Genomic DNA, 22588 nt, shown 5'->3' with positions numbered 1-22588 from the left:
AATAAATTGAAGAGTATTGGTATTAGTTCTTCTTTAAAGGTCTTGTAGAACTTGGCTGTGTATCCATCAGGTCCTGGGATTTTCTTGGTTGGTAGACTTTTGATGGTGTCTGTTATTTTATCACTTGAAATTGATCTGTTTAAATTGTGCATATCATCCTGATTCAATTTGGGCAAATTATATGACTCTAGAAATTTGTCAATGCCTTCGATATTTTCTATTTTATTAGAGTACAAGTTTTCAAAATAATTTCTAATTATCTTTTGTATTTCTGTAGTGTCTGTTGTGATATTCCCTTTCTCATCACGTATGTTAGTGATTTGAATTTTCTCTCTCCTTGTCTTAACTAGCATGGCTAAGGATCTGTCAATTTTATTTATTTTTTTCAAAGAACCAACTTTTTTGAACTTTTTGTTCTGTCAATTTTTTCAATTTCATTGATTTAGCTCCAATTTAAATTATTTCCTATCTTCTGCTGCTTTGGGTGTTGATTTGTTCTTTTTCTAGGGCTTTGAGGTGTAATGTTAAGTCATTTATTTGTTGCCTTTTTCTTCTTTTAAGGAATGAACTCCATGCAATAAACTTTCCTCTTAGAACTGCTTTTATAGTGAACCAGAGATTTTGATATGTTTTATCTGTGTTCTCACTCATCTCTAAAAATTTTTTAATCTCCTCCTTGATGTCTTCTGTGACTCATTGTTCATTCAGTAGCATATTATTTAGTCTCCAGGTGTTGGAGTGGATTTTATTTCTCATTTTATTATTGATTTCTAATTTCATTCCATTATGATCTGATAGAATGCAGGGTAGTATCTTTACTTTCTTATACTTGCTAAGAGTTGCTTTGTGGCATAGTAGATGGTCTGTTTTAGAGAAGGATCCATGTGCTCCTGAGAAGAAAGTGTATTCTCTCGTTGAAAGATGGAATATTCTATATATGTCAGTTAAGTCTAAGTTATTGATTGTGTTACTGAGTTCTACAGTTTCTTTGTTCAGCTTTTGTTTCGAAGATCTATCTAGTGATGAAAGAGTTGTGTTAAAGTCACCCGAAATTATTGTGTTGTGGTCTATTTGACTCTTGAACTTTAGAAGAGTTTGTTTGATGAACATAGCTGCACCATTGTTTGGGGCATATATATTTATGATTGTTATGTCTTGTTGGTGTATGGTCCCCTTGAGCAGTACGTAGTGTCCTTCTTTATCCTTTTTGATTGACTTTAGTTTGAAGCGTACTTTATTTGATATGAGGATGGAAACTCCTGCTTGCTTCCACAGTCCATGTGGGTGGTATAATTTTCCCCAACCCTTTACCTGGATGTCTTTGGTAGTCTGCTGGTCAGGAGAGGCAGTCCTGTGCCAGAAGCTGGGCTCCATGGGTGCCTGCTGGTGGAGGGGTAAACCTAGGCCTACTGTGAGCCCGGGCCCTGCACAGGCCAATGTGGGTGGATCTGGGCTTGACCTCCCCTGGTAGTCTGCTGGTTGGAAGTGGCGGTCCTGTGCCAGAGGCTAGGCTCTGGTGGGTTCTGCCCTGCCAGTGGAGGTGCAGACCTCGGCCTACTGTGAGCCTGAGTCCTACACAGGCTGGTGTGGGCAGTCTGGGCTGCGTCTCGACTCCCACCCACTGATACAGATTTACTGGGTGTTAACTATGAGCAGGTAGGTTGTTGATGGTGGAGGCAGGTCACTGTTGATTTTCCTTTGAGGTAGGTATTTGTCCCTAGTGAGCTGAGCTCCCTCTGCTTCCTGGCTGTCACATACTGAGGTGCTTTCCTCTACCACACCCTTCTGCCATGATGTTCTACCTCACCTTGGGGCCAGAGATATGGAGTCAGTCAACCATGGACTAAACCTCTGAAATTGTGAGCCAATATAAACTTTTCCTCCTTTAAATTGTTCTTGTAAGGTATTTTGGTCACAGCGAGGAAAAGCTAATTAAAACAACATTTATACTAAGTAGAATCTTAAAATTAGACCATAAAGGCTTGTGTCAGGTCAAGTTTTGTTATTAAATAAGTGATGAAAACTTTTCTATTTTCCAAGCTCTGTTGGGGTGCAGAGTTCAGAATAAGAGATTATGGTCCCATGTAATATAAATAAAATTGAATTTTATCTGCCACCTCTCATCCTGGATGCCATTTCCACACTCTCTGCTTTTTTCTTAGGCAAAGATCCAAAATCTATGAAAGCCCAGTGTCAGAAGCAGTCATCAGGTGAGGTTGTAGTGACCCCTGTCACCTCAAATCCCCCAGGTTTGTCAAAAATGTCAAATTTAGAAGTTTGAAAACTTTTGTAGAATGGGTTTTCATGCAGCGGTTCTTGACATTAAATGTTTCTTCAAACCAGGATAGAAACAAGACCATAGAATTTTTTGAAAAACATTAAATATTATCTTCTATAAGAAAACGCAATAACAAGGTACCTGTTCTTCCAGGCCGATGGCTTTCAACGCCTGTCGTCCTCTATAAGAAAGGGCCAAGTTAATGCTTCTTCCACGTGCAAAGTTAGCCACTCGGATATCTAATACATTGGAAGCAGACACCATGGTTAATTACACCATATAGGCAGAGGATGAGCATATTGTTGCACCTGAAACTATTACATTCAGAATTAAACTCAAAGACTCTTAAACTCTTCTAAAAATTACAAATAGTAAATGAGCATTATATTAAATGTAGATCACTGAGGCTTTAAAAATAATCCAACAGTTCTTATTTTTAAATTTATTTTATTAAAAATATTTTTGTATTCAGAAAAATCTAAAAAAAAAAAGAGGTCAAAGAATTAGGGTCACATCTCACATTTTTCACTATTGACTTACCTTCCCTAGCTTCATATACATCAACTTGGAAATTCCTCTTTGCAAGGAAGCATGCATTTAATGATCCAACCTAGGAATCAAAACAATTTATTTTTAAAATTTTATATAATCTCACACATAGGGAATTTTTACTGGCAAAACAAAATATTGGTGTCACGATTGTTATATTGTTTCACTCAGTTACTGCTAGAGAATACTGATTGCAAAAATAGTAAGATTAATTCAAGATATAGTGGTGTAGTATTAGATGTACTTTTTTTGTTTTTTTAAACTTTTTATAGTGAAATATAACTTTCATATGGAAAGAACATGAAACAGTGTACATTGTACACTTTATAGAATAATTGGAAAGAATTTTTTGATATTAAAATCATTACTCAGATCAAGAAGTAGAAAATTACCAGTCCCCTCTAACACCACCCCTGCCACCTCCACCCAGTTACAATACTCTTACTTAGTGTAAACATTACTCTGATTTTTTGTAATAACTATCTTTGCTTCTTCATAATTCTACCATTTATGTATACGTGACTAAGCAATATAGTTTACTTTTGCCAAATTTTGAACCATATAATTAAAATCATTCTGTATTTTTTTTTCATTTTGCTTCTTTAACACAGCATTGTATTTATGAATTCCATTCATATAATTATGTGTTAGCTTCAAATCATCCATTTTTAGTCCTCTCTGATTCTTCATTGCATGAAATATCACAGATATGATTCATCCATCCTACTCTCAGTGGATATTTGAGTTGTTTCTAGTCTGGGAATATGACTCACATGTTCAAGAGAACATTTTGGTACATGTGTTCTGTTACCTATCAGATAATTTTTCTCTAAGGTTTTATACATGGAAGTGGAATCTCTCTGCCTAAGCATTATAGGCATCTGCTAATGTACAAGAAGCTGAGAACTTCAACAGAATTTTTGATAGACTCATGAAGCTGGAAGCCCAAAATTTGGAGTTTGGAACACACAAACTTCTGTTGAGGAGGGCAAGTTTTGAGACCACCCAACCCCCATCATTGGGTAAGGACCCAAAAGAGGAGGAGGGTAAACTGGAAAGGAACCAGTGGTCAAAGGGATCAAAGTTTGGGAATTATCCCTATTCCTGAGAGGATTCTGTTTGTCTGGGATTGCTGGTAACCACAGCCAACTAACAGAAGCAAACAAATTCTCTCTGGGGGGAAAAATTACACCATTATAGGACTCAGATTTTCTCCTTATTTGTTTATTATACAGATTCGATCATGTCCCCTTCTGCCCCAGTCTTGCCAGACTTCTTTCAGCCACTTGTATTCACAATGCTTTCTCTCACAGGGGAATTTACCATATATTATTTCCATGATCAGAAATTCCCTTCCCTCTTGATTTCATAAGCTCCCACCCAACCTCCAGGTTTCCACTCAGTTTCACTTCCTCAGGGAAGCCTTCCTTGGCCTCTCCACCTCAGATTCCCCTCTTATGAATTCTCAGAGTGCTGTGGACTTTTCCTCTGAGAAGAGTTATAAGCGAAATTGCATCCTTCCAACCTCATACACTGGAGTCCCAACCCTCAGTACCTTATTTGGAGATAAAGTGTAGACAGAGATAATCAGGTTAAAATGAGACCATGAGGGTGGACCCAAATCCAGTATTACTACCACCATTCTTATAAAAGGGGGAATGTGGACTCATACAGACATGAATAGAAGAAGAAACCTAAGGAGAAGATGGCCATCTACAAGCCAAAGAAAGATACCTGGAGCAGATCCTGATGCCCTTTCCTTAGAATTCTAGCCTCCAAAATTGTTTAAAAATACATTTGTATTCTTTAAGCCACCCTGTTTATAGTACTTAATTTTAGCAACCCTAGCAAACCAATACAAAGAGCTTGTCACAATGGAAAGTTTATGTCTTTAAAGTGAATCTATAATCAATATGTTTACCCCACTAGGCTGTATTGACCGGTTTTGCTCACCATTTTAATTCCCAGCTTCTATCATATGTTTTAAAGTAAAATTCACAACCAAACTTTATTGAGTAATTGCTATGCAAAACTTATGCTAAACTTTAGGAATCTAAAGGTTACCAAAACAAGTTCTTGTGCCCAGTGAACACTCAATTTAAGTAAAAAAGAGACAAATGTATGAACTAATGCTTAATAGCCCATTTTTGAGTATGAAAGCCCACTTTTTACATAAAAATTGAATATTTCCCAAGCTTAAATATTGAATATTTAAACTTCTAATATGGATTGTTTAAAAATGCATAATAAATCCATCACAAACTTCTAAGCACATTTTTAAAAGACTTATATATTTGAGAACTGTGATTTTATTCCATTTATTCAAAGTTTGGTGTGCATATAAGTTAACATCAGAAATTCCTTGCAAAGAACTCTTGGCTCAGTTAAAAATAAATGGGGGTAAAAAAAGCAGGCAGGCAATATAAGTCCTAATGAACACACACCAAAAAAAAAGTGGGGGGCTAATTTTTCCTTAAGGAATATAACAGATTGTATTTTTTCAAAGATGGTCATAACAATACCTTTTATCGTCCTCTGTAATGTAACCTGACATTCCTTCATCAAGAGACAAATTATTTTTTCATTCTTTTAAATTCAGGAGGGCTCGTGAGAGCTTTGACCAATAAAATTCATTAGAGGCTGTTAGTGTAACTCAGCGATGAAGTGCTTGCCTAGCATGCACAAGGCCCTAGGTTCCATCCCCAGCAGTGCAATAAATAAATATACAAGATGCTGCAGAAGTGACACTTGAGCAAAGCATGGTGGCACATGCCTGTAATCCCAGCTACTAGGGAGCCTGAGGCAGGAGGATGGCAAATTTGAGACCAACCTGGGCAACTCAGCTAGATCCTGTCTCAAAATAAAAACTAAAAAGTGTTAGGGATATAGGTCAGTAGTAGAGTACTCCTGGGTTCAATCCTCTGTACTAGAAAAAAGAAAAGAAGAAGTGATACTTGAGTCATTTCTAAGCATAGTGTTTAGCTGGTCCGGAAGCTTCTGCTTCCTGTTTTTGGAAGCCAGTTATCACGTAAGAATAGTAAATATTGGAGGCCCAAGTCTTATGAGAAACCCAAGCCACCTGGACAGTCTATGTGTAGTTATTCCAATCAAGAGCCTCACCCACCAATTGACAGCACCAACTACTAGTGTCAAATTGGATATCCAAATTGGTGAAGCTTTACAGATGGTTGCTGCTCCAGCCATATGACAGACTACCCACAGACCTGAGATATAATAATAGATTATCATTTTAGGCCACTAAGTTTTGTGGTTGTTTGTTGCACAGCAATAGATAACTAGAACAAGAAAACTGGAAAAAACTTTGTTGATAATGTTACTTTGGTTGATCTTTGAGAGATGAGACTCTTTTGCCATGTAGAGATGAAGCTGACAAAGAATATGAATTATTTTGGAAACTTAAAAGTGATTTTCAAGAGATAGAAAAATGATCATTTGCAAAATATTTCTTGATTCCTTAGCATTTTAAAATTCCTTTCTAGGTATTAAGGTGATGCCAACAGTAATATATAATTGCTGTTCTCAGGGAGTTTAAGTCTTGTTTGAGTCTTCATTTTTTCACTTATTATTTATATATTTATTTACCACATATATATTGATTTTTTTTCCTGTGTGCCACCTCCATGCTAGGTGCTAGAGATTACAACAGAGAACAAGATACACCTAGACCTCTTAAGGATACCACAGACTAATACCAATAGCATGATACATAGAATGATGGGGGAAATACAGCATTGAGAGTAGAGAGGGAGAATCCTTAATTCAAATTCAGGAGTATGGAGTGGGGTAAGATATGACTTATTAGAAAAATAAAAAAGGAAAGCCAAACTTAGAAACCTAGTAGGATGAGTAGCAGGGTAGCCAAATAAGGGTCAGGAGAAAGAGGGCTCTGAGAAGTACATCACATGGGTTTAAAATAACTACTAGAAAGAATGAAATAGTGAAATCTGATTAAAGAAATAATAATACCAACATATAATACTCATGAAATTATTGTAATTTACCATTCACTATTGTAACTCATTTAAGCTTCACTGCAGTCTTACTAATTAAATACTATTATTATCTTATTTTGGAGATATTAAAATTGAAGCACAAAGAAATTAAGTGGCTCACCTAAGTTAGCACTAATGAGTGATAGAGTTGGCATTGAGATTCAGACATATCCAATCTGATTCCAGGCCATGACCTAATCAACTAGAGGTATAGCTGAACAGTATTGGAGATTCAGTTTAGGAAAGAGACTATTACGGTTTAGATATGAGGTATTCTGCAAAAGCTCATGTGTAAGACGATGAAAGAAAGTTTAGAGGTGAAATGATTGTACTAGGTAAAAGCCTTAACCTAATCTGTGCATTAATCTCCTGATAGGAATTAACGGGGTGGTAACTGTAGGCAGTAGAGTGTGACTGGAGGAAGTGAGTCATTGGGGGCATGCCTTTGGGGTATGTATTTTGTCTGTGTGAGGGGAGTCTCTGCTTCCTGGTGTGATGTCTGAGCCATTTTCCTTCATCACAATTTTCTGCCATCATGTTCTGCCTTGCCTCAGGCCCCCAGGAATGGAGTTGGCTATCTGTGGACTGAGACTTCTGAAACCATGAGACCCCCAAATAAAATTATCTTTCTCTAACTGTTCTTTTCAGGTTTTTGGTCACAGCAGTGAAAAAGCTGACTACAAAAGAGACCATGAATTTATAAATGGCACCAAGGTGTAGGGTTGTACAATTTCTTTTTCTTGTAGCACTGACCTGGATTTTAATGCAGAGGAAGAAGACTTCTGACATCAAGTAGGAGGAGAATTAGCTAGTTGGGTCAGATGGAAGGACAATGAAGAAAAGGTGTTGAGAATATTAGCTGAATTAACGGACCATCACCACCATGCTGAATAAGACTGAAGGAAGATACAGAAGGGTCAATGAACAGTGAGAAGTAGGATGACTTTAGCAGGAACAGTTATGGTACCTGAATGAGAAAGCTAGAATGTTAGGGAGTTTTTAACCAGACAGTCTTAGATATGACACTCTTACTACAAATGTGACCATTCGGTGGAGTGACAGTCAAATATGTGGGGCAGTAGGACATGGAGTCTGAAGTCATGAGAGTGGGAGAGATGGGAAGGTTAAGGAACTGAGGGACTGGGGATCTGGATGGGTCAACAGTATGAACTTCAACAGTCACTCAGGGTGATGGCAGGGCTGGAAGACGGGGGCGGGGGGCGGGAAATGTGTCAATACTGAAGTCTTTAGTATTGGAGAGAAGAGGCCCAGAAGTTGATCGCTGATGACAGGCTGGCAAGTATAGTGTAGATACATGTCTCCGCAAAGCCTTTTTGTGTATTTGCAATTGAACATGTATTCATGATCCTTCATGACAGAAGGAGAAAAGAAGGAACTTCAGGTGCTGTAAACACAATAAAATTAAATCTGATGTTTGGTTCATGAAAATATCAAGTGCTAGAGAGGATTAGGGCCAACGAGATCTCTTATGCTTTGCTTATAATTATCTTGTCAAGTTGAATTTTCACATGTCTGACAAACCAGCAATTTCCCTTCATGGAATAAGGCCCAGAGAAAATTCTGCTGTTTGTTCATCAGGAGACATGTGCCAGAATGTTCATAACAGCACTTTTCATAACTAAATGAAAAAGCAAATATATTGCACACACCACAAAATGACCACCACAATAAATGAATAAAGTATGGCAGAGTCACATGATGAAATACAATAATATGAATATATCAGCGATACTGTAAGTTAAAAGAGTAAATCCCAGATGATTTCAAATTGCATGATATTCTTATAAAGACAAAACTGAACCATAGATATATGTATGCATCTAATTTTTTAAAAATATATGTATTATTTGTATATGTCTACATAATATATATGATAAAAGTATAAATAAAAAGACAAAAGAATGACACACTTCAAAACTATGCTTCTAATGGGTGGAGGAGAAGCATAAAGGTTGGAATGTGTTAATTTTTGTGTTGAATGTTGGTTTTCAGATATTCAGTGTACTTAATAAACAAACAAAGCAGTAAATAAAAGTGTCTTCTCCGAGGCTAGTCATTAGAATGTGTCAAAGGTTTTAATAAGTCTTATTCTGTGCAGTTGAGACTCAAATGACTTAAGAGGAAAAAAATATTTCTATATGCTATATATGTTTAGTTGGAAGGGATAGTAATGTGACTAATAATGTAGCTTTTAGACTCTAACTCTGTTTCTATTTCTCACTTTCTGTAAAATGTGCTTAATTGGGAAAAACTGTCACAACCAGTTTACTTGTTAGACTGGCAAATAGACTAAGATAAAAAGATATAAATGGAAATGTGGTGTGTAAACCATTCTAAGCCCCCACAAAGTCCTGGTTCAGGCACAGCTGGGTTCCTGACCATAAATAGGGAAGAGGTTATTTGGGTGAGGGAAAGAAATTGGGCAGAATTAAACACCCAGGAGAAATAAAACAGCTTCCATTAAGAAGATGAACAATTATGAAGAGTTTCTGTATTTGTTTTAAAGCACCAAAGCCTGAATCAATAAATCGCTTTGATCACAAAATAATTTGTAAATTAAAGGTTCTGTTAACAACCAATCTAGCACATCTGTGCATAAGATGAGCTTCAAGGAGATTCCTTGGTTACATAATTATGGATTTACCCAGTTTATCATTATCTCCTTTCTTTTTCTCACTCCTTATACTTCCCTCTTTATGGGTCATGTGCTTTGAACCCATCTTAGTATGGATGTCTCACCAATTAAAAAAAAACATTATTTGTAAATTTATTTTATGTAAACATGAAAGTATATTTATCACGTATTTCACTGTATGGTTTTCTGACTGACTCTCCTGTGACCCCTCCAATAGTAATTATTCAACTTGCTAATGATGATGGAACATTATACATATAGTTTGGATTTGGAATGTCCCCAAAACGTCCATGTATTAATGTTTTTGTTTCCAGTATGGTATTTTTGGGAAGTGGTTGAATGTTTAAGAGTGGGACCTAGTGGGAGGTTTTTAGATCACTGGAGTTATAGAACCCAGCCCCTTCTTTTTCTTCTTTTCACTTCCCAGCTGCTAGGAGATGAGTGGTTTTCCTCTGCGATGGGCTCTCCACCATGATGCCCTGCCTCACCACAGGCCCAAATTGCGAATCAAAATAAACCTTCTCTCTTTGTAAGTTGATTTATCTCAGGTATTTGTTATAGTGGCAGAAAGCTAACTAATACACCATACCTTTTAATTTACAAATGTTGACCCTAATGGGAAAGGGAAATAATGATCATAAAAATTCATGCATTTCATTCCTCTTTTTGTAATATATTTAAAAATTTTTTTTAGTTGTAGATGGACACAATGCCTTTCTTTATTTATATGTGGTACTGAGGATTGAACCCAGGGCCTTACACATGCTAGGCAAGTGCCCTACCACTGAGCCACACCCCTAGCCCTATAATATGTTTTAAATTAATCTGGTAATATGATTTTTAAACACATGTCAACTATTGTTAACGAAACATAAAAATCTCCCTAAGGATCATAGGTGTTTCTAAGTTTATTATCAAAGTTTTTAAAAACATGTTTATATCTCTTGAAATCTGTATTGTATCATGGAACTATAATTTTGTCTCTCAAGAATGTGATCTTTAAGCCAGGCGCAGTGGTGCATGTCTGTAATTCCAGCAGCTCTGGAGGTGTGAGGCAGGAGGATCATAAGTTCAAAGCCAGCCTTAGCAAAAGTGAGGCACTAAGCAACTCAATGAGACCCTGTCTCTAAATAAAATACAAAATAGGACTGGGGGGATGTGGCTCAGTAGTTGAGTGCCCTTGAGTTCAATCCCTGGTTACCTGATCTCCCTCCAAAAAAAAAAAAAAAAAAAAAGTGATGTTTGAACATATCAGTGTAATGAGAAAAAAAAATCAGAATAATTCTACTTATTATGTAATAGGCACATAAAAATGTCTTCCTACTTTGTTAGTAACTATAGCACCAGCTAGAATTGCATCTGTTATGTCTAAGTCTATTTTATTGTTTAAACCTTACCCTAAAGTTTCTGATCTGAAACATCTGCACTTGGTCTCTAAAACCAATCAGTGATCTTCATGGTCTGTTTTTGAACATCCTACATTCTTTCTGTGGGGATTCTGGGGTTAATTAAGAGCCTTGATCTTTCTCTTGAGCTCTATTTCTGACTATAGAATCTGTGTACTATGGTGCTGACAGACATCTCCATCTCCACATGACTAAAACTTTTCTTGTTCTTATCCCTCAACCTTCTCCTGTATGCTGTGTTCATAAACCTTCCTCTCCTTCTGAATTCTATATCTTCTGGAAATGGCAACAGCATACAGTAATTTACCTACCAGGATAGCTCAGGTAATGTCAAACAACCCTCTCTACCTATAAGATACTTAGGCAACAAGGCCCATTAGTTGCTCCTCTTGAATCTTTTTCAAAACAGATCTCCTCCTACTCCCACCCTCTTACATGGGGCGTCCTTACTTTTTGCCTGGGCTATTGCAGGGGTGTTCTACTAACCCTCTCCTTCCCCAGTTTCTACCTGTTCAAGTCATTTGCCTCACTAGAAACTAAATATGCCATGCACTTTTTATTTCATGCCTTTAAATGTAGCGTTTCTTTTGCCTGAACTATTCTTTTCTGCTTTATGTATTTGGAAAATTTTTACCTTTCCTTCAAGATTCATGTTCTCAGTGCAGTTTTCCTCACCTCCTATGAATTACTTATTTGCCTTTTCTTCTGCAATTCTACATACGTGCAATATGTGTAGTAACATCTCTCACAATGAGTTGAATTATTTATTTGCATTTCTAATCTGACTCCCCCAGCAGAAATGATATTTACATCGATCCTTCTGTTTTGGGCACAAACCACAATACCTGATACACAGTAAGACCCCAAAATTTTTAATAAAAACTAGGAAGTACAGATAAACATGAATAAAGATAGTATTCTTGTGGGCTGGGGCTGGCGCTCAGTGGTAGCGCACTTGCCTGGCATGTGTGAGGAACTGGGTTTGATTCTCAGCACCACATATAAATAATAAATAAATAAATAAATAAATAAATAAAGTGCTATCAACAAGGTAAAAAATTGCTAAAGAAAAGATGGCATTCTTCCACAATCTTACTACCAGTCAACCAGTAGTCACATTTTTGTATGTATATATAAAGTTTATGATATTTTCTTTTAAAATTGTATCCATATATTATATCTGTATGTGTATATATATATATATATATATATATATCTGTATATTTCTTATCATCATTTTTTTCCTAAAAAGTGTATGGTATATTGTGACTATATTTCTGTGTCAGAAAATATATTAAATAAAAATAAGAATTGCATTACATTTAATTGCATGCAATTCACTTCTATTTGGCTAGTCAAGTTATTTTATTTTTAGCTTTATAAACAATTATATGGTGCACATTGATTTCTTTTTCTAAAATCCTGGTAAGGAAGTAGTCTACCAAATGTCAAATCTGATGAGTGGGGCAAAAACTCAGCAACTCCTGATCCACACCATCTTTCTACCTGCCCCATTGGCTCTTGGGCCTAGCTACCAGACAGGAATGAAATAAGAATAAGAGGGAAATGAGAAAGCAGAGAGAAGGGAAAAAGAAAAGAGTCTTACTTGAGCTGGGAAGAAAAATGTGACAGCCTAGAGCAGAAGAAAACTGCTTGATCTTCCTTTGTTTTGCTCCTGGAGTAGTTGCAAAGCATGTAAAAGAGATTCAAACTGGTGAGGGCAAGATTATTTTTAGAAAATTTTATAGTGAGTTTTGATTAGATTCCAGATTCAGTGTTTTAACCAGACCACATTAAAGACTCTACCTGCTTCTTCTAATTTCTCTTCAGTTGAAGGACAATTGCTTCTCTTAATGCAACGCCATGCGGACAATGCAGAAACACCATTTGGGGCCAGTTTGCCATCAATACATTTAGCCTATAAATCCATGACAAAATCTATCATCTACAGCTGTAAGACACAAACTCTCAGAATGAAAGCTGAGATCTTTCGAAGGCACATGTATGAAGTGATTCCATAATGAGGATGACACCCACATATCTGTGCCTTCCAAAATCATATATCCAATCACAAATTTGTTCTCTCTCCCCTTGAAGTTCTAAGAGACATTTTAAGAGACATCCTTACTGCTGCCCTCGTCCAAGTCTTGGATCAACAGCTTTCTAACTGGTCTATCTTCTTTAAGTTTTCCCAGTCATTTTCCATGTAAAAGCCTGAAGGACTTTTTAAAGTCAGCTATTTTTTCCCCCTAAAATCTTCCCATGGCTTTCCATTGTAATTGGAATAAAATCTGGATCTTCTCACCTGGCCTTCCAGATCCTACAAGATCTGGCTGTGCCAGCTTCTCCAGCCTGACCAGCTGCTCCTCTGGTCTTGTTCTGCTCTTGGAACAGTTGCAGCTCATTGAAGTCCCAGGGTTTCCCTTCTGTCAGTTTCCTCTCACCCAAATGCTCTTTCTCTAGATCTTCCATGATTGATTCCTTCTCATCATTCATATTTCTGGACAAAAAACTCCTCCTTAGAGAGGTCATCCTTGACCACACTCTAAACAGGTACCCTCAGGACAACCACATTACCCTGTCTGGATTTCTTTCATAGACCTCATCCCTACCTGAAATTATCTTAAGTGTTTTTTTCCATTGTTTTCATTGTTGGTTCATCCCTGTATCCCTACTCCTGAAAACAATGTTCACACAGAGTGAACACAATATGATTTTGTTAAATTAATGGATTCTCATTTTGTATAATATTTTGATAGAAAAGAACTGGATAGTAGTCTGGTATGAAGCAATAAAATCATATGTCACAACCGGTGACCCATACGGCATGTGACAACATTCCTTACCATTTTGAAATTTGAATTTCAAAATATGAAAGGAATGTCCTAGCACTTGGGGGAGAAGACAATAAAGAAAGCAGAACAAAAGCCAAAATTAGCATTCATTGTATATTGTGTGGCATAAATCTACCAATCTCTATATAGTCTCATATGGTGTTAAGCCTTCAATAATTTTTTTGTTGAGTAAATAAATGAGTGAAGGAATGAATACCTATGAGTTAAAGGCCTGCAAATGATTTGACCAAAGGTGAAAACAAAAATGATTAAATTTTAACTAGTTGGAATATTTTTATTCTAAAAGAGGTACTCTGCTGAGGGAAGAAAAAATTTAGTTTTCTGGAGGCTGTTCCATATTCAATAGAGAACCAGCTTTGGCCCTAAAACTAAGGAAACAAAAAAATCAACACTTCTCTCTTTCTAGGTGTGGGCCAAGATCCAGCACTTTTATCTCACTTGCTCAGGTAACCAGTGAGCACCTCACTCCTCCATGCTACGTGCAGCATTGGAGCAGCCAAATAAGTCAGACAACTACATAAGTATTGTTCCCAATTACTCAAATAACTACTGACCATCCAACAGGATTTAAAACATTAGTTTCACATTTCTTAACTCTAATTCTCATTAAACAGTATTAACTGTGTTATTAACCAAAGTGAAGTCAATGTTTTAATTGAAATGACTATTAAGACTAATATCTGTTTACTAAAACATAGCTTATTTGGGAAGAAAAATAAACTTCAATTTTATTTATTTATTTATTTATTTTAATTCTACACCAAAATGATGAAGGGAAATAGACATCTTTGTACTTAATGAATATAAAATAACTTTCCTGGAAAAGAACAAGTTAAAAATCAGTGCTATATTTAAAACAGGCATATTTAAATATTAGAAAAGTTTTATAAGAAATTAACAATCTGTACAAATGATGAACAGTCATTATTAAGAGTAATAACAGTTAATATAACAACACTAACAATAACAATACATCTGAATAGATTCTTACCAAGCCACCACCGATGACAGCTACTTTTTTCCTTCGAATATCAGATGAGTCCATAACTGCCAAAGCACTTTTCACAATTGTTGCTTCTGTCACTGAGGGAGCTCTGTCCTATACACTGATTTTTCTGGGTCTTTATACTGCTGAAATCCCAGTTCTCTGTAAACCAACCAAAATGTTTGGTCAGGGCTAAGGTCCCTTGCTAGCACTTAACCCATCAGTAGCCAAAGTCCAATCAACTTAACTTTGAGAAAAAGCAGGATTTGTTGCAATAACAAAATTTTGAAAAATCTGGCAAAGTGAAGACACTATCTTATGTATAAGACACGGGGTTTTTAAAACAGTCTTGTGTTCTTCCCCTTTTTCTATGCATTTGTTAGTTTCATTTTCATTCATAATTAACTATGAATGGAACTTCCCTCATCTGAAGCCTCTAAACATGTTGTATTTAAGATGACACAGTACATGACTGCTGTAACTCTGCATCATGTACAAACAGAAGAATGAGAAGTTATACTCCATCTATATGTCAAAATGCATTCTACTGTCATGTATAACTAGCACAGATTTTTTTAAAAGAAAAAAAATAAGATGGCACGGTTTTTTAAGTTATCCATGAATTATTCTTATAACGAAGACTTACCAGTAATTTCACTTAAAGGGAACTATGGATTCTTTAGCAGAAGCTAACAGGGAAAATTTTTTCAGGAATTAATATATTCCTGTACAAGATTTTTAGTTATGTAATTGTCATACTTTAGTTCTTCACACCTTATAATCTACCTAGTCTTTTGTCCTTTTCACCTCAGGTGAAATGTATATTATTTATTTATTTATTTTTGCATATTTGCAAGATGCAATTTTTTCTGGAACGTGATGTTATATGAATTAAGAACATAAATGAAGATGCTTTCTCACTTCTTGATGAGAGTACAAAAAATTCAAAATGATTTTTTCTTCTGTAGGACCTAAAATTCATTCAATAGTGACCCCTTGTGGATACGTATGGTGAAAATTACTGACAAATTTTTTTGTTAGGTATTTTAATTTTTTTTTTTAATTTTGAATAGGTAATATGTTTACACGGTATGAAAGTCAAGGCCAAAAAAGATATACAGCGAAAAAGTAATTCTTCTAACACCGTCTCTTTGGCAGCCTACTTTCCCTGCCCAGAGACAACCAATGGGCAGTGGTTTATGTGTGTGGATTTTCCCTACTCTTCTACAAGCTTATTTTATCTCTCCCTTCTCTGTCTTTTCTTTTCTTTCTTGCTTCTTTCTCACTTGCTCTTACTCTACCCCTCATTTTCTTCCCTCCTTTCTTTTAAAAATATAATGAGTAGCAAAATTAAGACCTTTTTCCCATTCTATTTTTTCAATTTACAACATACAATTCAAGTATATAGAAAATACTTTTTTTAAAAGCTTTTAAAAATTATAGACTCTAGCACAAAAAGTACATAAAGCACAAATTTAAAGAGTAATAACTTTCTGTCAAGCAAGCACCTATGTAACTACTTTTCCAGTCCAGAAAGAATATCACCCAAATCCCAGAAGTCTACAAGTCCATTGCTGATCATTCTTAGTTCATAGAAGTTATCAATATTCTTACTTTATTGCTTCTTTACTATTATTTATAATTGTAGTGGCATGCATTAATCCCTAAAATAGTTTAGTTTTGCCTTTTAAAAAAAACTTTGCTATAAATGAGCTCATACTGGATTTTTATTTTTTGCAACTTGCTTCTTTTTTTGAATACTATGCTTCTAATAATCCATCTGTATTGTTACAAGTAGCTCTAGTTCATTCATCTTCACTGTTGTATACTACTTTTCCATTCTATAGTTGATGAATTCTTATATGTTTTCAATTTTAATATCACAAATAACGCTGTTGTGTGTGTGTATGTGTATGTGTATATATATTTATGTATCTGTATCATCTCCTTGGGATTCATATGCTTGTTATGCATTTTTAAATCTTCCAAAATATACCAAAGTTAAATTCCAAAGTAGTGTACTAATTTTTACTTGACAAGGTGTTTAGAAGTTTTCCTTCTGCTACATTACACCAACATGTGTACTATTGGAATTTTTAGTTTTGGATAGTCTAGTTGGTGTGGACTGTATCTCATGCTCCTTTTAATTTGCAATAATAATTAATAAAGTTGATAATCAATGAAATTGAACTCCTGTGAACTTTTTTAAAAAAAAAATTGGCTTTCTTCTTTTGTGTTTAGTACTCATTTTTTGGTGGGAGGATGTCTTTGAAAAATTCTCATTGGATATGAGATTTATTGTTTGTATATGTTGCAAATAATTTCTTGTGTGCTATGTTTTGCCTTTTTGCCTTCTCAGCAGGGTATTTTGATTGAAAGATACCCTTAATTTAAACATATTCAAGTTTATCAGCCTTTTCCTTTGTATGATAGTTTTTAATGTCATGTTTTACATTTTTTTATAGTCTTGAGGTCATGAAGATATTCTTCCATATTGTCTTTCTAAGAGATTTTTAATTTACATTTCATTTTAGGTCCATAATCAACATGGAGTTAGTATTTGTGCATGCTGTAATATACAAGCCAAAATTTTATTTTCTTGTCTAAATGAATACCCAATATTCCCAGTACTACTAAATGAAAGGCTTCCCTCTTCTCACAAATACCTTTATTGTAGGTAGGGTGTTCATATATGTGTAAGTCTGGTTCTAGGTTTCTATTCTATTTCATTCCACCTAATCTATACTTAACCTAAATCAGTGCCTATTCCACAGCCTAATTATGATAGCTTTAAAATAAAATATTTTAAAATCAAGTCTATTATCTTTATCTTTGAACTTGAGTCTTTGGTTTTCTGTAGTTTCACTAAGATGTATCTAGGTAAAGATTTCTTTATATGAATCTGATTAGAGAATCAGTGGGTTTTTTAAAACATGGATCAGTTTCTTTCAATAGTGCTAGAATACTCTCAGCCACCACCTTTTGAAATATTCTTCCATGTTCCATATATCTTTTTCTTTTATCATATTTTTATCCTTTGTTCTTTTGCACTTCATTATGGCTGGTTTCTTTTAATGTATTACTTAATATACCAATTCACTTTTCTCCTGTGTCTTATTAGCTGACAAACTCATATATTGATTTTTTGGTTGTGTTTTGTTTTTCTCTCTGTGCTGGGGATCAAACTCAGGGCCTCTCACCTGAAGGGCAAGTGCTCTACCATGGAGCTACGTCCCCAACCCAGTTCTTCATTTTGATTTTTAGAAATTTTAATCCTGGTATTTTTATTTGGTTCTTTTTTATAAATACTAAATTGCTTTTAGTTTTCTGTATCCTTGCTAATATTCTCAACCTTGTGGTTTGTTACTTAAAATAAAAAACATGATTGCCTTATGATCTGTGTCTGAGAATTCCTATAGTGGGTTTGTTTGATGGTTATTTATCTTCTTGTAGATACTCATGTTATTTACTTTCCATGTCAGTATTTTAAGTGCAGTGCTCAAAAAAACATTTTCTTGTCTAAATGAATCTTTTAAAAAACACTTTTTTTAAAAAAAAAAAAAAGCCTGTAGGTACTTTGAAGCTTAAGACACTGGTATATAGCTTTAGAAATGATTTATTTTTGTTTTTGCCATATGCCTGTGGGTGATTCAGTGAGGAATATGAGTGAAATTTATCTGTCTCTGAAATAGTTGTTCCTTTGGAATCTTTATGGCCCATTTGAGACTAGTTATTGGCCAAAACATCATATCATATCTAGAAAATACTTGAGATAAAAGAGATTTATAATGAATCATGCAATTCTATATAGCTACTTTGTAAACAATCTGCTGATAGATAATGACTGTCACTTTGGTACTAAGTCCTGGCTATTTTTGAGACAAGAATTAAAGTTTGCTCTTGGAATGGATAAAAATATTTTGTGTTATTATGTCTCATTTTTCCCAATCAGTAACACATGACTATTTTCCAGAGGTAACAATTTTCAAATCTCATCTTGTTTTCTGTTTGTTTTTGATAATTCAAACCTAAATGAGGACTGGGATATGGCTCAGTGATAGAGCACTTGCCTGGAATGCATGAGGCCCTGGGTTCGAGCCCCAGAACTGAAAAAAAAAATTCTTAAATGAAGTTTGAATTGATAAAGTAGAACATGTAATCATTAGAGTTGATGTTCTATGGGTTGGAAGAAGAAGAAATAATTAACTTTTTGTATGTCATTAGGCAAGAGAAAACAAATCTGGGTGGAACACAGTTGAGGACTTTCAGAAACTGAAAGATAACATGAAGTACTTGCTAAGAGAAAAGGCAGCAAAAGTTTGAACAAAGTTTAATGATTATGAAGTTACAAGGTGACCCTGGCTATTTAGTCCTCTCTTCTTTCTAAAAAGTCATGCAGGAAGCATTACAGTGGAAGAACCTCAGAAGGTCAAGATCACCACCCCCCCCTTTTTTTTTTAGTTATAGGTGGACACAATATCTTTATTTATTTATTTATTTATTTATTTATATGTGGCGCTGAGGATCAAACCCAGTGCCTCACACGTGCAAGGCAGGCACTCTACCACTGAGCTATAGCCCCAGCCCCACTCTGCCTTTCTTTATAGGACTTCTTGGGGTGGGGGGAGCAGAACTGACCATTTAGTTTTCTCCCATCCTCTGAGACTGAAGAACTTGAGGCTGTAGGACAAGTTAGGAATATACAGGGTAACCTGTGACAATAGCAGCAAACAAGTTGTCTTAATTGGAATTAAGTAATTTGTTAATTCCTAAAACAGGTGCTTTATAACAACAGAATGATTCCAAGAGGAACTTACTTTACATCAGTCACTGAATTCTTCCATGTCTGTATACATATATTTATACATTTAACAAATCAACCTTACTGGGAATGATAAAAACATACAAAAAATGCAATTTAGTAGAGGATTCATAATGTTTACTCTTGTTTTCGTCATTCTCATACTGTTGACAGTGACAGAATATCATCTCACTGATGAACTTGGCTTGCTCAATAATTGTTTATTCAGTTGACCAGGTTCTTTATACTTGTAGCCTCAGCCAAGAATGCTCTTTTATCTTTATTGGGCTGGCTCTCATCCTTTAGATCTTAGCTCAAATGCAATGTTTTGACCTTATCTTAAAGAAGCAGCCCCTCCACCATTGTCTAAATATCTTACTTCTTTTTTATGTTTACTAATGTATTAAACTACCTGGCTATTTGATTAACAGATAGGAATCAGTGAGAGTAATCAGAGAAGAAAGTGGATGGACTAAGGATATAATTTTGAGGTAAAATAGCCAGGATTTGTTGGTAAAATTCGCATAGTATATGTATGTATTTGGGAAATGGGGTCAGTGTTCAAAAATCAAGAAAGATTCATAAGATTTTTTTTTTTTTTGTACCAGGGTTTTGAACTCAGGGGCACTTGACCACTGAGCCACATCCTCAGCCCTATTTTGAATTTTATTTAGAGACAGGGTCTGAGTTGCTTAGCACCTGGCTTTTGCTAAAGCTGGCTTTGAACTCGAGATCCTCCCTGCCTCAGCCTCCAAGACGACTGGGATTACAAGTGTGTGTCACCTCTTCTGAGGAAGAGGTGCCAATCAAGATTTATTATTCGGGATAATTGAAATATGAGTATTGAGTTAGATAACTAAATAGAGCTATTAAGTATACAATTGGATATGTGACTCTGGAGCTAAGAGGAGGAGTCTAGGCTTGAAAAATAAGTTTGGTATCATCAGTTCATTAGCATAAAGACAGGCACTGTTCATCAGGCAAAAATTAAGCAATATAAAACTAGTATAGAAATATCAATATCTAAAGAAGAATTTAACAATAGAAACAATAGGAATAAAGAGAGAGATTACCCAATGAAGAGAGAAGTGGTCTATGAAAAAAACATAAATTTATGTTCATTAAAGCATTGTGTATAATAGCAAAAAATGTCCTTCATTAAGAAACTAATAAATAAAACATTTAATATCCACACAATAAAACATGATTAAATTAAGAAGATCATGGAGCCAGGTGTGGTGGCTTATGCCTTTGATCCTAGCTACTCATGAAATTGAGGCAGTAGGATTTCTAGTTTGAGGTCAGTATGTTCAACATAGTGAGATTCCATCTTACATCTAAAAAAACATAGAATTCACTTACAGAACAGTAAAACTTTAAAGTAAAAATTTAAAAACATTTTTTTTGTATACCAGTAAGTGAAACTTAAAATACACAGGTGAACTGCAAGGATGCATGTCAAAATAATGAGAGCTACTGGAAAAATGGGAAAGAAAATATGGTTCCATTACTAGTAATGTTTTATTTTACAAAGGTATGAAACAATTAAGCCAAAATATTAGCATTTCCTAGGAAATGACAGTAGTTGACAGTAATTTTTTTTCCTGTGACTTTATGTCAAACCAATGAAAAAGATAATATCATTTCACAATTAATTTGCAAGTGTTGTTTGCCTTTTAATGGTAGAAAATATAAACATTTGGGTTAAGTGGCTCAGTGTTTGCTAACACTGTTCTTTATAATTCCAATTTTTAAATTCTGAACTTTTAACAACTAAATAATTCTTAGTTTCACCCTCATTAAATATTCTAGTGATTTCTCAAATCATTAGTTGACAGAGGGAAGAGATAAAAAGATAAAGAATTTATATGGGTTCTAGGGAGTGTTTTGATTGTAACTCAACTATTACAGTCTCTTATTTATATTTTTATATTTTATTTTTTTGTTTTAAGAGAGAGAGAGAGAATAGAGAGAGATTTTTTTAAATATTTATTTTTCAGTTTTTGGTGGACACAACATCTTTATTTTATTTTATGTGGTGCTGAGGATTGAACCCCGCGCCCTGAGATGCCAGGCGAGCGCGTTACTGCTTGAGCCACATCCCCAGCCCCATATTTTTATATTTTAAATATGAGAATCAAATTCTTAAGTCACAAAATTATATAAACAATGTTACTCAGAACTTTGACAGAAGTCACTGATTGATAAACTTGGCTTTGCAGATTTCAGACTTTTGGCGTCTGGACATCATCCAATGGTTCTTTTTCTTTTTTAACCAACATCTGGTTCCAAGCAATAGGAGAAAAGATAAAATTGTGATTTAGATGTAATTTTATTTCAGTTCTTGACACAATCTATTATGTTAAAACAATATGTGCTATTTTTTTTTTTTTTTGTACCAGGGATTAAACTCAGGGGCACTAGACCACTGAGTCACATCCCCAGTCCTATTTTGTATTTTATTTAGAGACAGGGTCTCACTGAGTTGCTTAGCACTTCGCTTTCTAGCGAGGCTGACTTTGAACTCATGATCCTCTTGTCTCAGCCTCCGGAGCTGCTGAGATTACAGGAGTAGTCTAGGGTGCCTGGGGACTAAAACAATGTCTTTCTTAATTTGCAGATGTATACATTAGTCAAAAAATAGAGAACCTAAATACAAAACAAAACAAACAAACAAACAAAAAAATCCAAGCCCAATCTGTGATTGTGGATATTTTCCATCCTACCTTTAAAAAGAGTTCTGAGAGTTGCACGTTAAGAGAAGGGAAACTGTAGAGACTCCAAATTGAAAAGTTTTAAAAAATTGAGAACTTTCAATGGTGAGATTATGAATAATTGTTATTTCATTCTCTACATTGTGCTGCACTTTCCCAAAGTTTCTGTTAGGAAGATATGTTCTGAAAGGATAGAAAATGAATTTCAAAAGGAAGAACATGTCATAAATGAATAGACGATAAATAAAATAATAAATATTTCTTTCTAGGATATTGCATCAACCAAACATTAACTGATTCATCAGCTAAAATTCTCGCCTTCTATCAGCCA

At 35.0% G+C, this 22588-nt stretch overlaps 1 protein-coding gene across 1 annotated transcript in view; it reads right to left on the bottom strand.

The window, feature by feature from the left end:
* Positions 1-15063, bottom strand: part of Kmo (kynurenine 3-monooxygenase) — a 46163-nt gene extending 31100 nt beyond the window's left edge. The window contains 3 exon segments of the mRNA XM_027928485.2: positions 2420-2517; positions 2819-2888; positions 14749-15063. Of these exon segments, the coding sequence (XP_027784286.2) occupies positions 2420-2517; positions 2819-2888; positions 14749-14802 (222 nt within the window). The 5' untranslated portion in view covers positions 14803-15063.
* Between the last annotated feature and the right edge of the window lie 7525 nt (positions 15064-22588).

Source organism: Marmota flaviventris, chromosome 12, assembly GCF_047511675.1.
Source record: "Marmota flaviventris isolate mMarFla1 chromosome 12, mMarFla1.hap1, whole genome shotgun sequence".
Taxonomy (NCBI): domain Eukaryota; kingdom Metazoa; phylum Chordata; class Mammalia; order Rodentia; family Sciuridae; genus Marmota; species Marmota flaviventris.
This window is presented reverse-complemented; position numbering and strand designations above follow the sequence as displayed.